A 20,257-nucleotide genomic window follows, 5' to 3' on the forward strand; every position below is an offset into this window, starting at 1 on the left:
TACAATAAACTTTTAATAGCAGAATTGTAATATTAATTTATATTATTTAATTCATTCATACATAATAAATTATAAAAAAATTATAGTTATCATAATAGAACAAAACGTGACATTTTTTTTATTTATTAATTGTATTTGAATCTTTTTTTTACAAAATACTTTTCACGCAATTTTGTATATATTTTTATATTTTTTCGATTTTTTCTGTTATTTCTCACACTGTTAATTTTTATAATAAAACCACATTCTTCACGAAAATAATGAAAATACATCCCTGCTCGTCTCAATTTGTTACTGACATTCGTCTTCTTTTGTTTCATTTTTAACATCGTCCTCTTCCTTGCAAATTTCGTTTTTAGTTTCTTTGTCCGGTTTCTTTTGCTTTTTGGACAGGTTTCTTATTTCATTCTTTTTCTTTTTCATTAAATCCTTGTACGTCAAGCGTTTTTCTACAGTTTTTTTCTTGTCGTTTTCATTAACAAGCTTAATTTCTTCGACTTGCATTATTTGACAGACTATTTCAGGTTCGCAGGCTGATAAAAAGTATAATATATGTATGTTGAATTATATACGAGTTATGAGGTATACCTTGGCCATTGTATGACATTATCTTACGACAAACTAACTTGTTGGAAGTGATTTTAACTTTGTGTTGTGTTGATATATCTGAACAGTCTTCGTTTTCATCGGGTCCTGGTTTTATTGCCATGCAAATAAGTCTAAATAAAATATGATTTTAAAATATTTTATTATACCGGTAGAAGCTTTGGTTCAAACATTTTTGTGATGGGTGCAAATTTTATTTTTAAATATGTTATTATCATTGGTCTAGTTTTTTCGTAGGTAGCTGTAAAAGTGATTAATGGAATAAAACACCATGTACACCATGTAAACACATGTAACCGAAAGAGAATAAATAGTGTCCATTTAAAATTAGTTTTTAACTTTGCAGATGTTTTCCTATTTGGTATTTCCATCTAGTTCAGTTAATTTTTTCTAAATGTGCTTTGCTATCTCTCTATTTAAGGTCTAGTTAAACGATACATCACCACAACTAATGGAACGATGTTTTAAATACCCAATATATGTATATAAAGTTGCAAATGTATACATTTACTTATACTTATATTCATTTAAATAAACGACATACTACCCCATAGAATAATTAACTTCTACACTGAAGTTCATGGTTTTTGCAAAATTATATGTAACATACACTTTCATAAGTTTTCAACAATTGTATTCATTTCTCATCGGAGAGAAAAGCTCTATTTACAACAGCTTTAGCTCATCCTTCAGGACTCTTTGAATTTTAACTTTTTTTGATACCAGTTTGCATCGTGTAGTCATTTTAACTAGGTGATGATTTTTGCAGCTAATTCATTTAGATGTGTCATTATAAATAGAAATCATATAAATGACAATCTCAAACAAAACAATAATGTTGAGAATTGCTCTATCTCTATCGGATGCATAGCAATGATAATTCTGTTTCTGTGAGTTTTCATGGATTTTTCAATTCATTTCTTTTAAAAAATTAGCAACTTTTAAAAACCTGGTGGTTTCGATTAAATCTTGAATATGGGAATTATTAGAGAATTTTATTATATAAGGAAAGCTTGTAAAATTGTACCTCTGCTTATTATTTTCGTTCACAATAGTGCATTTTAAAACTCTATCAACATCTTGTGCATCCTCGGGATGACATGCGTCCTCTTCTAAATCGTGCTCAGTTATATCCTCAACGCACACTAATTTCTCACCAGTGCCTTGAAATAAAATTAGTTAAATAATTGAACATTTGCTTTAAGAATCCAGTCTGGTTACCTAGTTTTTTTACTTGAAATATATTAGTTTCTTCGCCTCGACAAAACAAATTTTTTGCACTTTCATCACTTATAGCTGAAAAAAATTATTATATATGTTAAAGTAGATTTTTAAAGTAGATATTTAGTTGCAAGTTTAACTATAATTAAATTTTTATTCTCATTAAATCATAAAAAATCGTTCACTGGGCTGCATATTTATATAAGTACTCCATCAACAATTTGAATTCTAAAAAAGCCACATGTTTAAGACAATTTGTGATTGAAATATAAAAACGTTTTCATTGAGATTTAATATTTTGATAATTAAATGTTTTATACAGTTTTATCAAGCTTATAAGACTGATTAAAAATTAATGATCTTTTACTTTTTTTCAGATTTCGTAACATTCTTTATATGTTTAATGTTATTCTGTTAAAATAAAATTAAATAGGTTTATTTGCACGAGCGCCAATCTACAATTATTGCCAGTAGAAAGATTAATACAAGTTTCCAGAATAACCATTAAATACTTCTACAGTTCAATTTCTTTTTCTGGTCTTTTCTCTCACAAAAGTTAGCTATTAGGCGATACATCGAAGTGTTACCGTGCAAAACAATTCTCTATCTTTGCATTTTTGTGAATACAATAGCAAACAATTTTGCTTTTCCTGATTCCAAACTCATAATTCCAACAAGTCAGCCTGATGTTATATCATAGCATAGGTAATTGTTGGCCTGTTGGCAATCACTTAGCTTCTTTCACTATCTTGTTTACTCCAACATTTTTGGCGTTATCAGTTAAAGACAAACTAGAGGTACTTTTCTATATACGGTCGACTTACAAAAGCTTTCAATTCTGTATATCAGATGTAAACCATAGCTAATGATGTTGCGAGATCATAAAAAGCCCATTTCAAACTGGATTTGACTGTTTTATAACATATTATTAGGTATTTTGTAGTATTAGGCTTGTACATATGCATACTGATAATTTTAATAAATTTAAATATGCATTATTGAGATATATATTGTATATAATTTATATTAATTAAAACTTTTCCCCATCTTTCTCGCAAAATGCTAATACCGCCGAAAGAATGATGTTGTTTTGTCAGCGATCGAGTTACCAATATATTTTCGCACTTCAATATTTCAAAATCGTGTGCTCGTCAAGCCATGTCACACACATCTGAACAAGTGCTAATCGCAAGGCACTCGGTCCAGTGAGTACGCGGGTGCGGCAGAAGTTCCCATTTAAGTTGTAATAGAATCTTTCATAATTCGTGTAAAGTATTGTCATGCAAAAATTTATTACTCGCTATTACTAATATTTTTGCAACGGCATTTAATTTTCTCATTTAATGTCGATAGACATATGCAGTAACAATTTCATTCGATTCTAACAGTTCGTATTACCATAATTTGATGATCTCAAAATATACACAATAACACTATAGCCATGAATATTCCACTTTGGAGTCGATTTACTTTAAATCTCCAGTCATAATACGTCACAAAATTCTTCTTCTTTTTTACCTGGTAAGTAATGAAACCGTTGAAACAATTCGAAATTATATTTTCAGTTAATCCGTATGGTAGCCATTCCATTCATTTAAATATTTTCCATCGTATGTAAACGCATGAAAACAATTGATAACCATCTGAAAATTCTGAGTTTAAGTTGGGGTTTCATCCAATAAGTCTCCCAATTCATTGTCTTTTTTTGGCTGCTTTCTGTCATTGACGTTTATATTGCCACTTTTAAATTGTTGAAATCAAAACCGACAATTGGGATATGATGGGCAGTATCACTCTATATTTTTAAAAGTCTTTGATGGATTTCAGCAGCAGATTTTTTCAATTGATACAATAAACGTAATATATGTCAAAAATGCAATTTTGAACTCCAACTTTGAGGTTAGGTTGTTTAACACTTGTTTACATTGATAGTTCGCATTTTAAAAAGGCGTTTATTCAAAAAATTCTTTTTAAAACAAAAAACTACGCTAATAACTATTGCGTGTCATTTTTTGCGTTTTCTGTTGTCAATAATTGTTGATTACCCCCTTACATTTATTTTCTATAATTTAGTGAATAGTACTTAGTTATATAAAAGTAACGGCTTAAAGAATGATGATTTAAATGATTGACGTTATCATTGAAATGATAGAGATTCTCTGGCTCTTGTCAAATCTACCGAAGTCTATTTTTATTAGATTATAATAAATGTCAAGTGAAAAGTATACTATATCCTTACGTTCTATTATAGGAGTTTTAGATTTACGCGTCATCATTGTACACTGACTTAAAATTCCCATATCCTTTATAGGCTCATCGCAAATACCAGGATCCATATTGGTGAGGTCCTTTAAGCCTTTTTGTACGCTCTGATCTTTCTTATCGATATAGCAACAATCTCGCATCGCTTTTCTATGTTTTAATTTTTTTGATTTACTTTTATTACTGTGATCCTTAGATTGTTTTAACATATGAGCACATTGTTTTAAAAGTCCCATGTCTTTTATAGGTTTATCGTCATTGTCTGTGCATTTGGTGAAATCTTCTAGGTTTGTATGTGCATTACAATTCATATCTAAAGAATTCTGATCAAGTTTATAGTGATATTCTTTCTGGCTTTTATCGGGACATTTATCCAATTTGTTATTGTTGCGTGGTTCCGTAAGCTTTAGTTCATCAGTATCTTTACATGCATCTGTAACATCTTTTATATATACATCTACACGCCGGTCTTTTTGAGATATCAATTCATTATAAATATCATCTTTTTTCAATTGTGTGTCAGAACAATTTGCATTTTGCGTATTAATATTATTACAGTGATCTTTAGATCTTTTTGCTATCAAAGCGCATTGCCTCAGAAGTCCCATGTCTTTCGTAAGTTCATCAGGCTTTTCTTTACACGCATCGGAAACATCCTTATGTTTATCTGATGACGATATCTCATCATTGTCACAGTTATCTTTATTTAATTGCTTATCCGAACAATTTGTATCTTGTATATTAATATTATTACAGTGATTTTTCCATGTTTTTCCTATCAAAGCACATTGCTCCATATCTTTCATAGTTTCGCCAGAATTATCCATACAATTATTGATATGATCTTTTAAATCCGCAAGCATATCTTTATCATTCTCACATGAGGTTTCTTTGTCAATACTGCTATTACCCTCTATTGATTTTATATTAGAACATTTCGATTTCTCCAATGTATTTTTCTTAGAGTGATCCTTATGTATTTTTGCCACCACAGCACATTGTTTTAAAAGACTCATATCTTTTATAGACTTATCAGAATTATTAGAACATATTTTGATTGATTCTCTTAAACATTTTTCTTTATTATTATCAGTTTCAAATTTCTCATGATCACTGAAGTGCTGTTGCTTCAATTGACAATTAGAATAATCTATCCCATTTTCATCATCGCATTTTTTCTTATTTGATTTAATGTTAGTTTCATTAACATCACTACAAGATTCGGTTTTCTTCGTTACTTTACATTCGTCATCGTTCTTCCTTTTTATATTTGTTTCTGATCTCAAGTTACATGCATTTTTAATTTCATTACATTCTGAGTCAGATATATTATTGTTAGAATTAAAATATCTCTGTTTAATAATATTTTGCTCATTTGGATGAATATCTGATTTGAGTGTTTTGTTGAAAACATCAATAGTGTATTCACCAATATTAGTTTTTTTATAACTTGTAATCTCTATATCTTTTGCACTATTTTGCTTTTTAGTTTGCTCGCAAGGTTTTCCCGCCTTTCTTTGATAAATTTTCGGTGACTTAATCTTTGAAGATGACGATTTTAGGGCTCCATCTTGGTAATTAATGGATTCGTTATCCTGTGTATATTGTGAATTTTTACACTTGTGTGTGGAATTAATTTCCTTAGGTTCCCCATGATTTTCATTTGATTGTATTTCAGATTTTATACAAGTTTTTTTAGTATTCGATTGTTTGTAAATTATTGTCTCTTTAGTTTTTTCTTTACATATCTTTTTTTCTGTGGAAGTTTTCTGGTTTTCCTTGTAGTTTCTGCATCTACCCGATTGTTTTTCTTTTCTGCAATAATCCACGTCTCCTTTAGATTCAACTTGTAGCTTAGTTTTTTGCTTATCAAGTGCGGAGTCCTTGCAAGATGATTTTAATTCTTTGCAAATAACTTTTCCTTTACTTTCATTGGACGCACTAGTACGCTTTTTCTTAATATCACAAGACATCAAAATTTTCTTTTTTATACATGGTATTACGTTGTCGTTGGAATTACAGTGTTTCTCTTCGTTTGAATATTTTTCTTTTATATTAGGACAGTGGTTTTTTGTTTTTGATTGTGTTTGATTATTATTTTTCGGTGCATCAGGTCCGTAATACCTTAACGAAATAACTGGATTACATTTATTTTCGTCTTCAAGTGGTTCACTTTTAATTTTGTTTGAATTTTGTTCCTTAGAATTCTTTATGAGGCAATAATGTTTTATTCCAATGAAATTATCGATTTTTTTCCGGTTTGGGAATAAATCCATTGCTGATTTTGGACGCGAATCACCCGGCGAAGAGTCTTGGTCTGCTTTTTGAAAAAGGCTGCTAATATGAAATAACCGTAAACTGTTATTTTGTTCAAAACTGTATGCAGAGTTGTTCAAGCCTAAGCTGCAATTTTTTGATAGGTTCATACTTTTTGAACGATGGATTACCGCATCTGAAAAGAAAGAAAACTATTTTGCTTTGCCGGTTTTGGAGTCACGTGCACTTACATTCCAAGGATAACGTTGTTTAAAAGGTTTACCTTGAATCGATGCCAGTTTCCTTAATGCATCATCTGAAATAAGAAATTTGTCCATTGTTTTTAGCATGAAATATACCATTATGGGTCGAGGAAAAAAGGATTGTTGGTTGACACAAAATACTGAATATGATTAAGAACATGCCAATTTGTATCATTGTTTGAGATTCGATTAAATATACATTGAAAGTGTGTTGTTGGAAGATTCTATGTCACCCGTCACATCAAATCAGTCTTATGAAAAAGGGTCGGTTCACTATGTGGTGAGTTTCTTGGTGGACCAAATTTCATTAGTGCCAACTTGCAAATTTGTTTACTCGCTTAGGATTCGCTTAAAGTTACATGTTACATATGCTTACAACACCAACAGATATCACTTGTTTCCACTAAACGTTATAAAAGTTTATCCATACGGATAGTATTATGAAAGTAGAACGTGAATTGCTTGGAAGAGATTATTTTTTTCCTGTCACGTATTCATCTGTTGCCAGAACGATGACGGAAGGTTAGAAACAAAATTGGATGACTTATTTTATGGTTAAACATAATAGCTATTTTAATTTAACACATCCTCAAAAATTAAAGCCCAAAATTTTTAAAACTTTTAAAAGGTGCCAACTATAAAAGGCAGCAGGTTTTTTTTTCACAAGACTCAAACACATTGAACAATGATCTTTTTAAATTGTTGTATAAAATATAATGATAATACACACCTTCATTTATCGTAACATTCAGTAATTTGTCATCTATTGCGCTGCATCGTTGTACTGATTTCAGTTTTTTCTCACCAATACTACTAATTCCCCAGAACGGAAGGCATTTCTTTTTATTCTTGGCGTGGTCTTTTTTCTTGTGCTCCGATTTCTTCATTGTTACATTATTGTCCTGTTTAGTTTTGCAATCTTTATTTCTCGATTTATGGGAACCCGCCGCTTTCTTTGAACACTGTACTCTACAAGCTTCTTGAACATTACTTTTATGTTGGTCCTTGGAATCCTTAGAATTACAAGGTTCGTCTTCATTTGCTTCATGTTTTTCTTCTTCATATTCTTTCATCTTGCTGAGTAGTTTTTCTTGGGTCCTACAGGTTTCAGGCTTTTTAGGACATATATCCTTTTCTGATTTTTCAGTCTTTTTAGGGCAACATATATTCTTCTCTGATTCTTCAGACTTTTCTTTGGCTAATTTCTTACCTTTCTTCTTTTTACAATAGGTATTCCAGGGATATTTGTTCCTTTTACCACCAGCTACCCTTTTTACTGGTTTATTACATGGATCTTTACATTCTTTTTTTAATGGAGCTGATTCTTCTTCACATATATCGTCAACTTTACTTGAAGCCTCACTACAATCTATTTTTTCAACAGTAAAATGTTCATCATTTTTGTCACCTGTTTCTGCAGATTTGCAGGGATTTTCAGTGGATTTAAATTTTTTACAAGGATCATCTTCTTTCCCACAATCAGCATCCTTAGATTTGGTTTTCTTGCAAACATCGTCATCTTTATTTGGTTTTTTACAAGAATCCGTTTTCTTATCGTGGTCTTTTTTACAAATAACGATTTGTAACTTTTTCCCTTGAGCTCTTTTTGCATGATCGTTCTTTTTTGAACCTTGGCAAGGATCTCCTTCCTGCTTACAGTGATCATTATCTTTTGATTTGTTTGAACATTCCTTAACATTTGTTTCCTGGCAATGATCTTTCCCTTTTTGAGATGTGCATGGGTCTTTCTTTTCTGTACCATGGGTTTCTTTCTTGCAATGATGATCGTCTTTCTTTTTGCAAGGATCCTCCTTTTTTTTGCAAGGGTCTTCTTTCTTCTTACAAGGATCCTCTTTCTTCTTGCAGGGATCGTCTTTCTTCTTGCAGGGATCTTCTTTCTTCTTGCAAGGATCCTCCTCCTTTTTACAAGGATCTTCTTTTTTTTTACAAGGATCCTCCTTTTTCTTACAGGGATCCTCTTTCTTTTTACAGTGATCTACTTTCTTTTTGCACGGATCTTCTTTTTTCTTGCAAGGATCCTCCTCTTTACATTGATCTTTTTTCTTACAAGGATCCTCTTTCTTTTTGCAGTGGTCTTCTTTTTTCTTACAAGGATCTTCTTTCTTTTTACACGGGTCTTCTTTCTTTTTACATTGATCTTCTTTTTTCTTACATGGATCTTCTTTCTTCTTGCATGGATCATCCTTCTTTTTACACGGATCTTCTTTCCTTTTAGAGTGATCATCTTTCTTCTTACAATGATCTTCTCCACTATGCTTCGAGCTAGAAGATTTATGCTCTTTTTTCTTATCTTTAGTTTTGTTTAGGCACATTTCGTCATTTTTATTTGCTTTTGATCGTTTTCTTTTCACACAGTTATAAGGATCTTCCTCTTCGGCACTATGCTTGTCATTCTTGCATTTGATGGAGGGCTCCGACTTTGCTTTCTTACAAGAGGCGTCAGATTTTTTCGATTTGTTTTGTTTAGTGTTATTGCAGTCATCTAAAAATATAGAGCTATAGTACTTAAAATATCTATTATGGTCGGTAATTATTAAAAAAAACTCAAATCATTTTAGAAGACCTATCTATTGATTAGATTTACTTCCTTAATATTTTGTAATTGAATAAATGTAAGAAAAACACAACTGATTACCTCGAAGTTTTAAAAAGTTTTCTCCTTTCGATTTTCCACCTTTTCCGTTTCCTGATTTTTTTCCTCCACCTCCAAACAATCCGAATGGCCTACAGTCGTACTTGTTTCCGTTTCCATTTTGTCCACTTGACCCGCCGTCGAACAACATACCGGGACCTGAAAATATATCAACAATTTAACCACTTTAACGTCAGATTTACTTATTTTCCACCATCAGTCTGATGAATTCCGCTTAAGTTTGGTTGACTTCTCGACAACGTTACCACAATGGGCGCCGCCTTCTTTCCACCTTTGTGCTTGCGTATAATCATCATGCATAAATCGGTTATTTTGTTGGAGCAAGTTTCTACGATGCCTTTGTTTTTATGAGTTTCGGTGAGGGGTTCATGAGATTTCGATTTCTTAAGGCTCTCTGGTTTTTCGGTTTTCACAGCATCTGGAATGGTCTTCAGATCGCCCATTTTCGTATCTAAATATAATATTATATATTTATATATGGACGAGTTAGTCATAAGTAGTTGAGTTATTCATTTGAATAGAGCATCGGTATGACTAAAAAGAACATTAGCGTTATCCCTGGTATAAGAATTAAAACAATGGATAACAAAATAATTCGGCGGTGTCAAATCAAATGATTTTGATAATATCCACTGTTTCTATAACTTATTCTGGAATATCACTATGATTTTATAGTGATTAAGTGAAGATGATAATTTTCTCAGAGCTGTATTGTCTAGCACTTATTTGTAGATATAAAGATATCTGTTAAATCTACATATTTTTAGAAGTATATCGATTCGATAACATAAACATCAAGTGAGAAATAATAACATATATGTCAAATATAATATAACTATGTGCTGACGGTAATTTGGAATCCTATTCTAATTGTGGTCGAGCAAACATTTACCAAGAGTTGAAATAACAAATGGGGTGAAAAGTCCCGGGCGTAACAAAGAAAACGTGTTTTTTTGTTCAAAATTGATTTTATTCATCAAGGTAATCTAAATAATCTCCATCAAAATTGTTGTGCTTTCAGGCGCTTTTGACAAGGTTCACCCATGTTTCATCCATTGTCACATATCGATGCAAAAATTCCGATTTGTTACATTTAAACATTGCTAAACACTGCTCAGGATTATCAACACGTATTTGTTTTTGGTCAAAACTGAGCAAACGCGGCACCCACTGTGAACAGAGCTTTTTCATAGTCAAATGCTCATGCAATATAAATCCAACACGATGTTTTGATATATTTAATGTAATGTGTTAGTAATTCATTTAGACGTCCACTGGGTTCTACATCATCGGTGTCTCCACGACCTCAAGCAAGCAACCAGGTCAGCAAACCAACGTTTTATTGTTTTTTCTGATGGAGTGGAGTCCTTATAACACTTTTCGAGCCATTTGAAGGTTTGTACTAACTGTAAAAGCGGTGAATGCAATAAAACTAGCGCCATCTATGTGTTATCCCCGTGACTTTTCAGTCCAGTGTTATGTAGTGACTATTTATGGTACAACATACTTGTTTAAGCTCACGTGTTAACAGCACTGTTGACCAACGAGAGATAGAAAATAATAATAGTCAAAATTGATTTGTTACAATTACTTGTACAATTACTCAACAGTGAGTACAACACAATGAAATTGAGCGATTCCGCAGACCCAGTGCTGCTGTCGTCCAGAAATAAGCAGCATTCCACTACGATTCGGAAATAGATTACGATGCTAAAGAATCCGTTTCAATTGGGGAAACGACAATTGTTTTTCAATATTGTAAAGTATTAAAATACAACGGTGAATGTACTGGGTTATATTCTAGAGGAAAAGTAAAAATGTTACAAGTGGTCTTACCACCAAATCAATTACGCCCATTAGTTTCTGAGATGGGAAATGATTCTAACCATCTTGGCCAACATTAAAAATATAATAGTTGTATTCAAATGACGTCGTTTCTATAGCTAATATATCATAAACCTTAAAGACCAATTTATCACTTACTAGAAGCGCTGTAAACATTACCACATTCAGATCACAATTCTTACAAATTTATTTTATGAACAACCGGATGCGGAAACTGAAAAACCTGCTCACAATCCAACAGTGAAGCGAACGTCATCAATGTGTTCAACAATGTTACAAAACTCTTGATGACTACAGAACAAATTGTTATTATTATTGTCGGAGAAAATTTGCCAAATAGATGTAGGTGATACAAAGTTCACCTGGTCATATAGTATTTTACAAATATTATCCTACAAAATTAATATTAATGCCATAAATTAATATATATTTCAAATGAGATTAGGTAAAGAAAACCGAATAATTTTAAAAAATGTATACCTCTTTAACCCAGGGAAACAAATTTGGAAGTTAATGTTAATTAAATGAAATTAATAATAAATAAACTGACTTTGAATTTTAACAGGACTCCATGACTTTCTTGACGACTCTCCAAAAATAACTGGTTTTTTGCATATCAACTTTTCTTCTTGTTTTCGACTTTCGTCCAGTGCTTGGCGCCTACTTATCTCATCCATTTCTCGGGTCAGAGCTTCTTTGCTGCAATATCTTCTATCCTTTTCCGACACCACCGATTCAGGTTTCTGTTCTTTTACGGCCACAGGTTTTGTTACCTCTGGATTTATTTGAATGAATGCTTCGATGGTAGGTTTACTAACTTCACAAGAAGAGCACGGTGTATTCTTCGTATAGTCTAATGTAAATAACACGAAAGATGAGAAAAATTATACATATACATTTATGTATAAAAACATCTATTATGAAACAAGAATAAAGTATTTAGGAATATTAAACATATAATCATAATAAAGAGAAAATGTATCTCAGTATAATTAAATCAGAAATATTAGCGATTTCGGAGGTTTTAGTTAAAAGGTGTTGCATAGATTTGTATTCTCTCTTATATGGATAAACATGAACATGAATTCCGAACAGACAGAATTCAGCAGTGGGTTAAGGTAAGAGAAAGTTGTGTATATATTACATATATCGGAAAATACGTCATTTTGTGAATAAGAATTTTATTTACAACAATATACGAGTATATATGAACATTAAATTACCATAAAAATAAATAGGTATTTTATACTATATACATGATTTTCATTAATCAATAAGTATCTGCTCTAACTAAGAAAAACATTTTTTTAAAACATCTACTTTCAATATCTATTTAAAAGTAATATTTATTTCAATTCTGTGAGAACTTTTTAATATCTTCTTGTAGAGCGCTTAATCATTAATTATAAAATCGATAGCTAAAAATAGATAACTAACTTACCACATTTGGCCAGTTCCTTCATACCTGCAAAACCATTCTCGCTAGCTTGTCTTGAACAAGGCTGTATTTTCGGAGTTTGTGATTTTTGGATCAGGTCTTGCTTAACGGTGCAAGGATTTTGGAAACAAGTAGGGCATTTTGCTGTAAAAATATCATTGAGCACATTTTGTTGAGGAATATTGAAGACATAATAATCGACAATAATTATTAATATTAATATTATATTTGGTTTTGTGTGGTTTGGCTTTTAGCTTTAAATTTCTGATATCTTACCGATTATATTATCAGGTTAAATTAAATTCAATGCTTGCTATATCAGTATGAGTATACAATTTTGCTAATTGTTATAGAAATGTATTTGTGGGGATTCATTTTTTTTCTATTCCTTGTATATGATGTTTCTTGCTGACCTATTCATATTAAAGAGTGCGTATATCTCCATTATGGCTTTGCATGCTTTTGTTTCTTACTTAAATGATATAACCATTAGTTCATCGTTCACTTGTCAAATACGCCTTCCAATTTTCTAATTACTCGTCCATATTAATTTAAAACTGCATTAACAAAATATTTTTTTCTATCTACATTGTATCTCTCTCTTTATTGTTAGGTTGTGATACATTTTTAAAAAATTATTTATTTTTAACATCATTCCCTTTATTTTTTAGGTTTCTTTGTTGATTTTGATGCATATAATTTTCGGAGCATGTCGCTGCACCTTCTTATCGAAAAGTTCATTTTGTCACAGAAGTCTATTAGAAATTCGTGTACCTTTCATTCGATAGATATGTTAAAACTATTGTAATCTGCGTCTTTTGTATTACTCTTCAAATGGGCACTGATTGTTACATCTTAAAACAATGCATTCATTGTTACTACTACATCGCAGAGAAAAATGCATAATTTGACGCATGACATGCATTAGCGTAACATTTGAAGTTTGCTAGAATCTATATCAGCGATTATTTCAATCTTATATATATTACAATCCTTATAATCACTCTTTTGTATTGTTTAGTCCTTTATTTTTCATGATCGAAATTTATTATGAGAAATCGAACTGGCGTCTTATTTTTATGGAAGGTTTATCACTCAAAGTAATTTATTGTTGACTTTATTTTAGTCATTTGAATTTTTTTATTATTTTTTCTATATCTTCTATAGCATGGTACCAACATACCTGCGATGATTATTCTGCATCAGATTTTACACTTTACACAATTGTTCATCCACTTAGCACCGTCACATGTAGACTTAGTAGTCTTAGACTTAGATTTAGAATCGTAGACTTAGTCACATGTAAATGTAGAGAAGCGTTCTTGATAAATTTTAATTTGTTACTATCTCATTGTTTACCGATTTGCGGGCCACCTCGTTTGATTATTGAAATCAAAATTAACCATGCGTCTATAGCTCTTAAATGTCACACTTACAATGGAACATTTACATTTTTACATTTATCGGACAGTGCTAGATCAGAGAGGAAAACATCCTGAATGCTCGAACGAATGGAAACATCGGCGGTATGTAAGAATTAATAATTAAACAAGGTAGTTCTCATGACCTAATTCAAAGGTTTTAGTAGAACTATTTTGGAAACATATTTATGCATTAATATTATGTAGTAGTGATGGACATTTTTATATTGTTATATTTGCTTACCTTCAGGGCATTTATGTTCGCATTCTGGTTTCAAAGGGCAACTCTCGGGCATAGGGATATTTTGGCAAGAGCTGATTTTATGGCAGGGCTCGGGTTGTTGTGGTAATTTGATTTTGGGCTTGTTCGTTTTGTGGCATTTAATTTCCTCTTGAGAGAATGGATTATCAATTTTACAAGTGGGTGGAGCTTGACAGCATTCCTTCTCCGCTATTTTAGATTTTCTACATTTCACTTCGCCACCAGACAATTCCCCGCAAGGATCTAGATAACTTGGTTCGGGACAGGTATCTTTTGCTGGTAAAGAACATGGGTCTTCTTTTCTATTACAGAAATTGCTACAAGGATCGATTCGTTCTGTTTCGATAGGAGCACAAGGATCGCACGTTGTTTTACAAGGGTCCTCTTGTTTGCATGGATCGGTTTTGGTTTCTGCTTTCACGCAATGATTTTCTTTCTCTTGACAGGGATCTACGTTTTTACAGCGATCGTCTTTATTACAGCTATCCTCTTTTCTCCATTTGTCGTTTATGGAACTAGCTTTTACACAGGGATCTTTCTTTTCACATGGGTCCTCTTTCTTTTTACAAGGGTCTTCTTTCTTCTTACACGGGTCTTCGTTCTTTTTACATGGATCTTCTTTCTTCTTGCACGGGTCTTCTTTCTTCTTACATGGGTCTTCCTTCTTCATACATGGATCTTCCTTCTTTTTACATGGGTCTTCCTTCTTTTTACAGGGGTCTTCTTTCTTTTTACACGGGTCTTCTTTCTTCTTACAGGGATCTTCTTTCTTCTTACATGGGTCTTCTTTCTTTTTACACGGGTCTTCTTTCTTTTTACACGGGTCTTCTTTCTTCTTACATGGGTCCTCCTTCTTTTTACAGGGGTCTTCCTTCTTCTTACATGGGTCTTCTTTCTTTTTACACGGGTCTTCTTTCTTCTTACATGGGTCTTCTTTCTTTTTGCATGGATCTTCTTTCTTCTTACAGGGGTCTTCTTTCTTTGCACATGGGTCTTTGTGCTGATCATTTTTATGAGAAGACGCTTTTTTATCTTTATCCTTACTGCTGTCATCCTTTTTGGAACAAGGATGTTCGGGCTTATTGATATCCTTCGATTTACATATAAATTTCGATTGTTTCAAAGATACAATATTAAGAGGGTTCATTTTTTGATTACGAGGTATTTTTATTTTTGAAACGGTATTCGTCCGATTAAATTTACTAAACGAGACTCCCAGATTTTCACTTTCCGGCTCTTTGTAATCGTCGGTAGTCGAATCACTGGGAATACCAATTGATGATATTTTTCTTGGATCTTTATACTCGAATTTGTTTTTCGTAGGGTCGGTAATCTCAGGATGATGATTTTTATCAATTATTTGTTCTTGATGATGTTTTAGCCATGGATATTTTACTTGAATCGTTTGATGATTTTGGTTAACCATAGATAATGGAGAGGCTATTGGAATGTGCAATGACTTGCTTAATGTTTTCAAACAATTGTCTAAACTTTTCTCCATACGTTCTACCGCTGAAAAAGCAAATAACTTAGATTAAAATAATTTTTATAGGAGTTTATTTGTTCTTTTTAACGTAATTCACACTTAATTACTATTTTATTACAGGTCAGTTGATTATATTCGGTAATTTGCTTATAAACAAGAGCAATTCTTTTGTTTTAATTGAAGTTTTTCCGAATCCATAGCATTTCTGTAAGGTAATTAGACATATTTAACATAATAAAAATTGTTTATGTTTAGATATATTTGAAATATTCTGTGACTAAGTACCATTATCAGCAAAAAATAGCATATGCGCTATTTGACCCAATTTAAGTTAAATTAAAATAGATATTAAGCTAAGAAAAAAATCGTTCAGTTTAAATATTCATCGATTTACTTCATATATTACATACATTAATATTTTCATGTTATGTCTTTATGTTTCCACTAAACGGATGGCTTGATCTGTTTTTAATGCAATACCGAATGATTTGCGTTGCTAATCGCACTTAGATGATGTTACACAGGCTAACTAACGGTGATTCGTTTCAATCTCTTTAGATTAGCAGAATGTAAATAAAGAACTTTCTAACGACCAACACATTTTATGTGTTTCTCTTTTGTTAACCCACCTACAATCTCTCAAACTTTAAGGCGGAATAGCCATTAATTCGTATCTTATTTTAATTTTGACTTTTAGTGAATAATCTTAAAACCAAATATTTTAAAATTATTCAGACATCTGCATTTTGTTATATAATTAACATTATAATTACAGTATCATATATTATGTCGTAATTCTCAGCAACTTTCTTTTTATTAAGGAAGTAAAAAAATAAAATATGCAGACAATATTCAGTTTTTGGCTCTGTGAAAACTGACCTTAACCTAACATCCACTAACAAAAGCCTTATATAAGCCTTTCCGGTAGATATAAAAATAAACAAATCTAACAGTATAACTGTTGAGTATTAGGTATTTGCATGTATTATGATCAAATATTTTTCTTTAAAATGACATTTATTGAGAACAATTGGTACAATATATATGTATCAAAATATTTTTAATCATTTTCTACAACGTTTTCTTATCTTTCTGTCAACATGGAGATGCTATGTTGAAAGAGCGATATTTCGTTCTTCTTTGGCATTTCAAAACCATGTGCGAGCCATGCTTCAGCGATTTGAACAAGTGGTAGTGAGAAAGCGCTATATCTGGTGAATACTCTAGGTTTGGCTAAACTTGTATCCTTTTTTTGCAAGATGTGACTAAGCATTGTCATGCAACAGGATGACTTTGTGTCTATTACTCATTATTGGTCTTTTTTGAAACAATACGTTGTTCAGTTTATTCAACCGGCATCGGTAGACATCTGCAGTAATGGTTTAATTCGGTTCTAGCATAATACACGACACCTTGCCGATCCCACTATACAGGACTCGTCTGAATAGGCTTCCTATAGCATATAAGATCCCCAGTTATTTACTAATTTGGCAAGTATTTCAATTTATCTCCTATAGTTTCTGAGATATTGGTAGTCGAAATACATTCAGCGTCTACGCGCGGATTTCCTTTACACCCAAAATACAAAATCCGCAAAACTAAATACAGGACTCGTCTGAATAAGTTTCACAAACAAGACTTTATAGCCATATGAATCTTCGTAGATAAGCTCAAGTTACAAAAAACTCTTTTTTTAGCCTGGTAATGATATTGAAACGATTCAAAATGGCATTTTCAGTCAATCGTGTGGTAGCTGTTTTCCCTCCGTTTTAATCTTGCCAATCGTATGCAAATGTCTGTTGATCAAGCGTTAAACTCTCTGAAACTCCTTTTAGAACTTAAGCTTGATTTTCGCCCAATAAGTCTAGCAATTCATTATCGCCAGACTATGACATTAAAATCAAAATCGCCACTTTAAAAATCTTGAAACCAAAATCGAGAATTGAGATATGATGGAGCAGCATCATCATAAATTTACAAGCATCATACATGGATCTAATATTTCAGTAGCATTAAGTTTAAATATTAAGATCTAATAACCATGTTTTTTGAAGATATCTTCTCTTCAAAAATATATTATTACAAACGAATAATTAAATAAAAATGTTTATAAAAAAGGTGATGTAAAGATTGACATTAAACTATTGTTTTATAAAAGTCATTAAAATCTGAGCTGAGACTAAAATAATGGTATTGGTGGAACTATAAACGAATATATCACGCTCTTATCAATAGCTCTATGATGTGAAGTCGTTTGTAAGAACACTACTAAATTAAAATGGGTACTAAAAGGAATATAATATAATTCATGTTTATATGATATCTAGGTTTTTGCCAATTTAAGATAAAAAAGATGGGAAATTGTTCAAAATAATAACAGAAATATTGAAAACTGATTATTGATATGTGAATTAATGTGCATGCTGTTCTTCAAACTATAGATTTGCCAATACGTTAGTGACACAGTCAAGTCGACGGGACTGTTCTACTGATTCCCACTGGGGTGTGAGAATGTCAGATTCGACAAGGAACTATCCAGAATTCTTTTTGGCATGATTTCTAACAAATTACTTAAAATTCTAATGATAATCTCGGTTTGAAGATATTTACATATATGCATATAGCATTGAAAGTAAATGAAATCAGTTTAGTTAAGGCAATGATTTCCCAAGATTGAACTTAGAAGTGAACTCAAATGTTTATTACTCAACTCTATAAAGTACTTTGAATAAATTTGAAATTGTGGAAGAAAATGTTATAGGATCTGCATATCCATCTGCAATAAATCTCTTTTTTCTAAACTGTAAAAAACTTCTGGCATATTTATGAACAGTGGAATATTTGTATGGAACAGTTATGGACGGTATGAAGGTATAAATATAATGAAAGATAATTAAATATGTATGAATTAAAAATAAACCTTTTACACTATCAGTCTTGTTTCTTAGTAGCCATTTTTCGCAAGTATTAAATGGTATTAAATATCTATTCAAATTAATTTTAAGACTATAGAGTTACAAGAAATCTAATTTTAATGTACCTTCTTTCACTTCGTCGTATTTTAAAAATTCCTTTTCTATTATCGGCTGAATCATATTTTTTATTGCTTTAGCTATCATATCTTTCGATTTTTCGTTAATTTCCACTTTGGGCGTTGATCCAAATGCACTATTCAACCTTTCATTCAAATCATCTTTAGGATGGATAAAATATACTTCATCATCTTTTGAGCTGGTTATTTTTTGCTGCTGTAAATTGTTGGCTCTGTCCATCTTGCATATTTCCAAATACTGGCTGGAATTCACTTTTTTGATATTGTCTAGAAAGTTTTTCTGACTGAAGAGGTCCTCGGTGAAATACACGTTTTTGTTTGTAGATTGCAGTTGTGCTAATGAGTGTCCACCAAAACTGCTACAACTTTTGTGTGATTTAGTTGCAATTATATGTTTATGATTTTTATTGTCATTGCCATCGTAAGCTTTATAGGGGGTTATGTAACCGTTTTTTGAAGTAAACTCCGATACATTTCCATGACAAGCCTCCATAGGCATAGTACTAACAGATGACGCTCTGTAATCTTTATGACCTTGATCACATGGGTTTCTCTTTTTACAAGGTGGTTCTTTCTTCGGTTTCTTACATTTGTCGTCCTTTTTCTTCTTTTTGTTTACGTTTATTTTGCAGGGTGCTTCTTTCTTGCCACTACCACAATCGGGACATCCAACCATGTCGTATTCCAGATTATCAGCAGCAGCTGGAAGATCCGTGATTGCTACATCCTTGTAATAGTCAAAAACGGTTTTTGGTTGAGGAGCCATGCTTCTGGCAGTTTCCAAATCTCTGGTCGTCAAATCCTCATTAAACATTTCAAGGGGATAAGGATCCAAGCGCTTTTTCTCTTTGTCTTCAATGACTTTGTAGACATCCGGTCGTTGTTTAGCCTCGAATTTATAACGATTTGTCGGCACAAACTCATTGGAGGAGGCAGTTTGATATTTGACTAGATTGAACAAAGATAAAGATTTATCTTGTAAACCATCATTAATATTCTGATCTTTCACTATTATCTTTTCTTTTTCTCTTTCTACTATGTTGAAGTGGTTTTGTTGTGTGATATTCTTAGAATAGTATGACAAGTATCGTTTCTTCTGTGAATGAGTTCCGATCTTGTACGCATTCTTCTTATAAAAATCCAGTAACCGTTTTCGATTTTTGGACAGGCATTGAGTACAGTCTCGTCTAGGTGACAAATAATGAAAGGTGACCTTGTTTTTTCCTTGCTTTACTACGAGGCTTTCTTTATATTTTTTTGCTTTGACTTCTTCGTTCAAGTCCAATATATCTTTTATTGTTGTTGCACGATCCTTTGGTGTTTTCTTAGAGGTAGACATCGTATTTTCTTTTAAATTTACCTGATATGACGTAGATGGCATATCAGTTGGTTTTAATAAGTGCAAACTTCGTTTGCTTTGAGCATTAGTCATATTATCCTCCATAACGTCACTGAACAGCATTGCTTTTTC

General features: G+C 31.9%; 2 protein-coding genes across 4 annotated transcripts in view; one reads left to right on the forward strand and one right to left on the reverse strand.

Annotated features, from left to right (window-relative positions):
• The window catches only part of LOC143192857 (alpha-tocopherol transfer protein), a 44,362-nt gene that overhangs the window by 17,961 nt on the left and 6,144 nt on the right, over nt 1-20,257 (forward strand). The window lies entirely within an intron of this gene.
• LOC143192855 (uncharacterized) lies at nt 120-20,222 on the reverse strand. 2 transcript variants are annotated; one of them, XM_076398590.1, is made up of 13 exons: nt 18,775-20,222; nt 14,231-15,760; nt 12,569-12,709; nt 11,678-11,980; nt 9,476-9,733; nt 9,265-9,420; nt 7,339-9,111; nt 6,629-6,661; nt 4,067-6,541; nt 1,828-1,902; nt 1,634-1,769; nt 589-719; nt 120-533 (listed from the first exon to the last, which is right to left on the reverse strand). In XM_076398590.1, exons 1-13 carry the CDS (start codon nt 20,216-20,218, stop codon nt 292-294), a joined length of 8,697 nt encoding a protein of 2,898 aa, XP_076254705.1. In that variant the 5' UTR covers nt 20,219-20,222; the 3' UTR covers nt 120-291. The 2 variants fall into 2 exon arrangements, with proteins under 2 accessions (XP_076254705.1, XP_076254706.1); XM_076398591.1 differs by lacking the exon at nt 6,629-6,661.

Source organism: Rhynchophorus ferrugineus, unplaced genomic scaffold (genome assembly GCF_030347505.1).
Source record: "Rhynchophorus ferrugineus isolate W39M unplaced genomic scaffold, kcgeb_rfMv2 rfM3, whole genome shotgun sequence".
Classification (NCBI taxonomy): Eukaryota; Metazoa; Arthropoda; class Insecta; order Coleoptera; family Curculionidae; genus Rhynchophorus; species Rhynchophorus ferrugineus.

Bases quoted from the DNA above. Each gene is read 5' to 3' on its own strand.
- LOC143192855 (XM_076398590.1), bottom strand. From the start codon at position 20,218: ATGACTAATGCTCAAAGCAAACGAAGTTTGCACTTATTAAAACCAACT. The intron at 11,981-12,568 runs GTAAGTTAGTTA...TATTTACATTAG, and splicing joins GAAGGAACTGGCCAAATGTG to ACTATACGAAGAATACACCG. The intron at 6,542-6,628 runs GTAAACCTTTTA...CTTTCTTTTCAG, and splicing joins GAAACTGGCATCGATTCAAG to ATGCGGTAATCCATCGTTCA.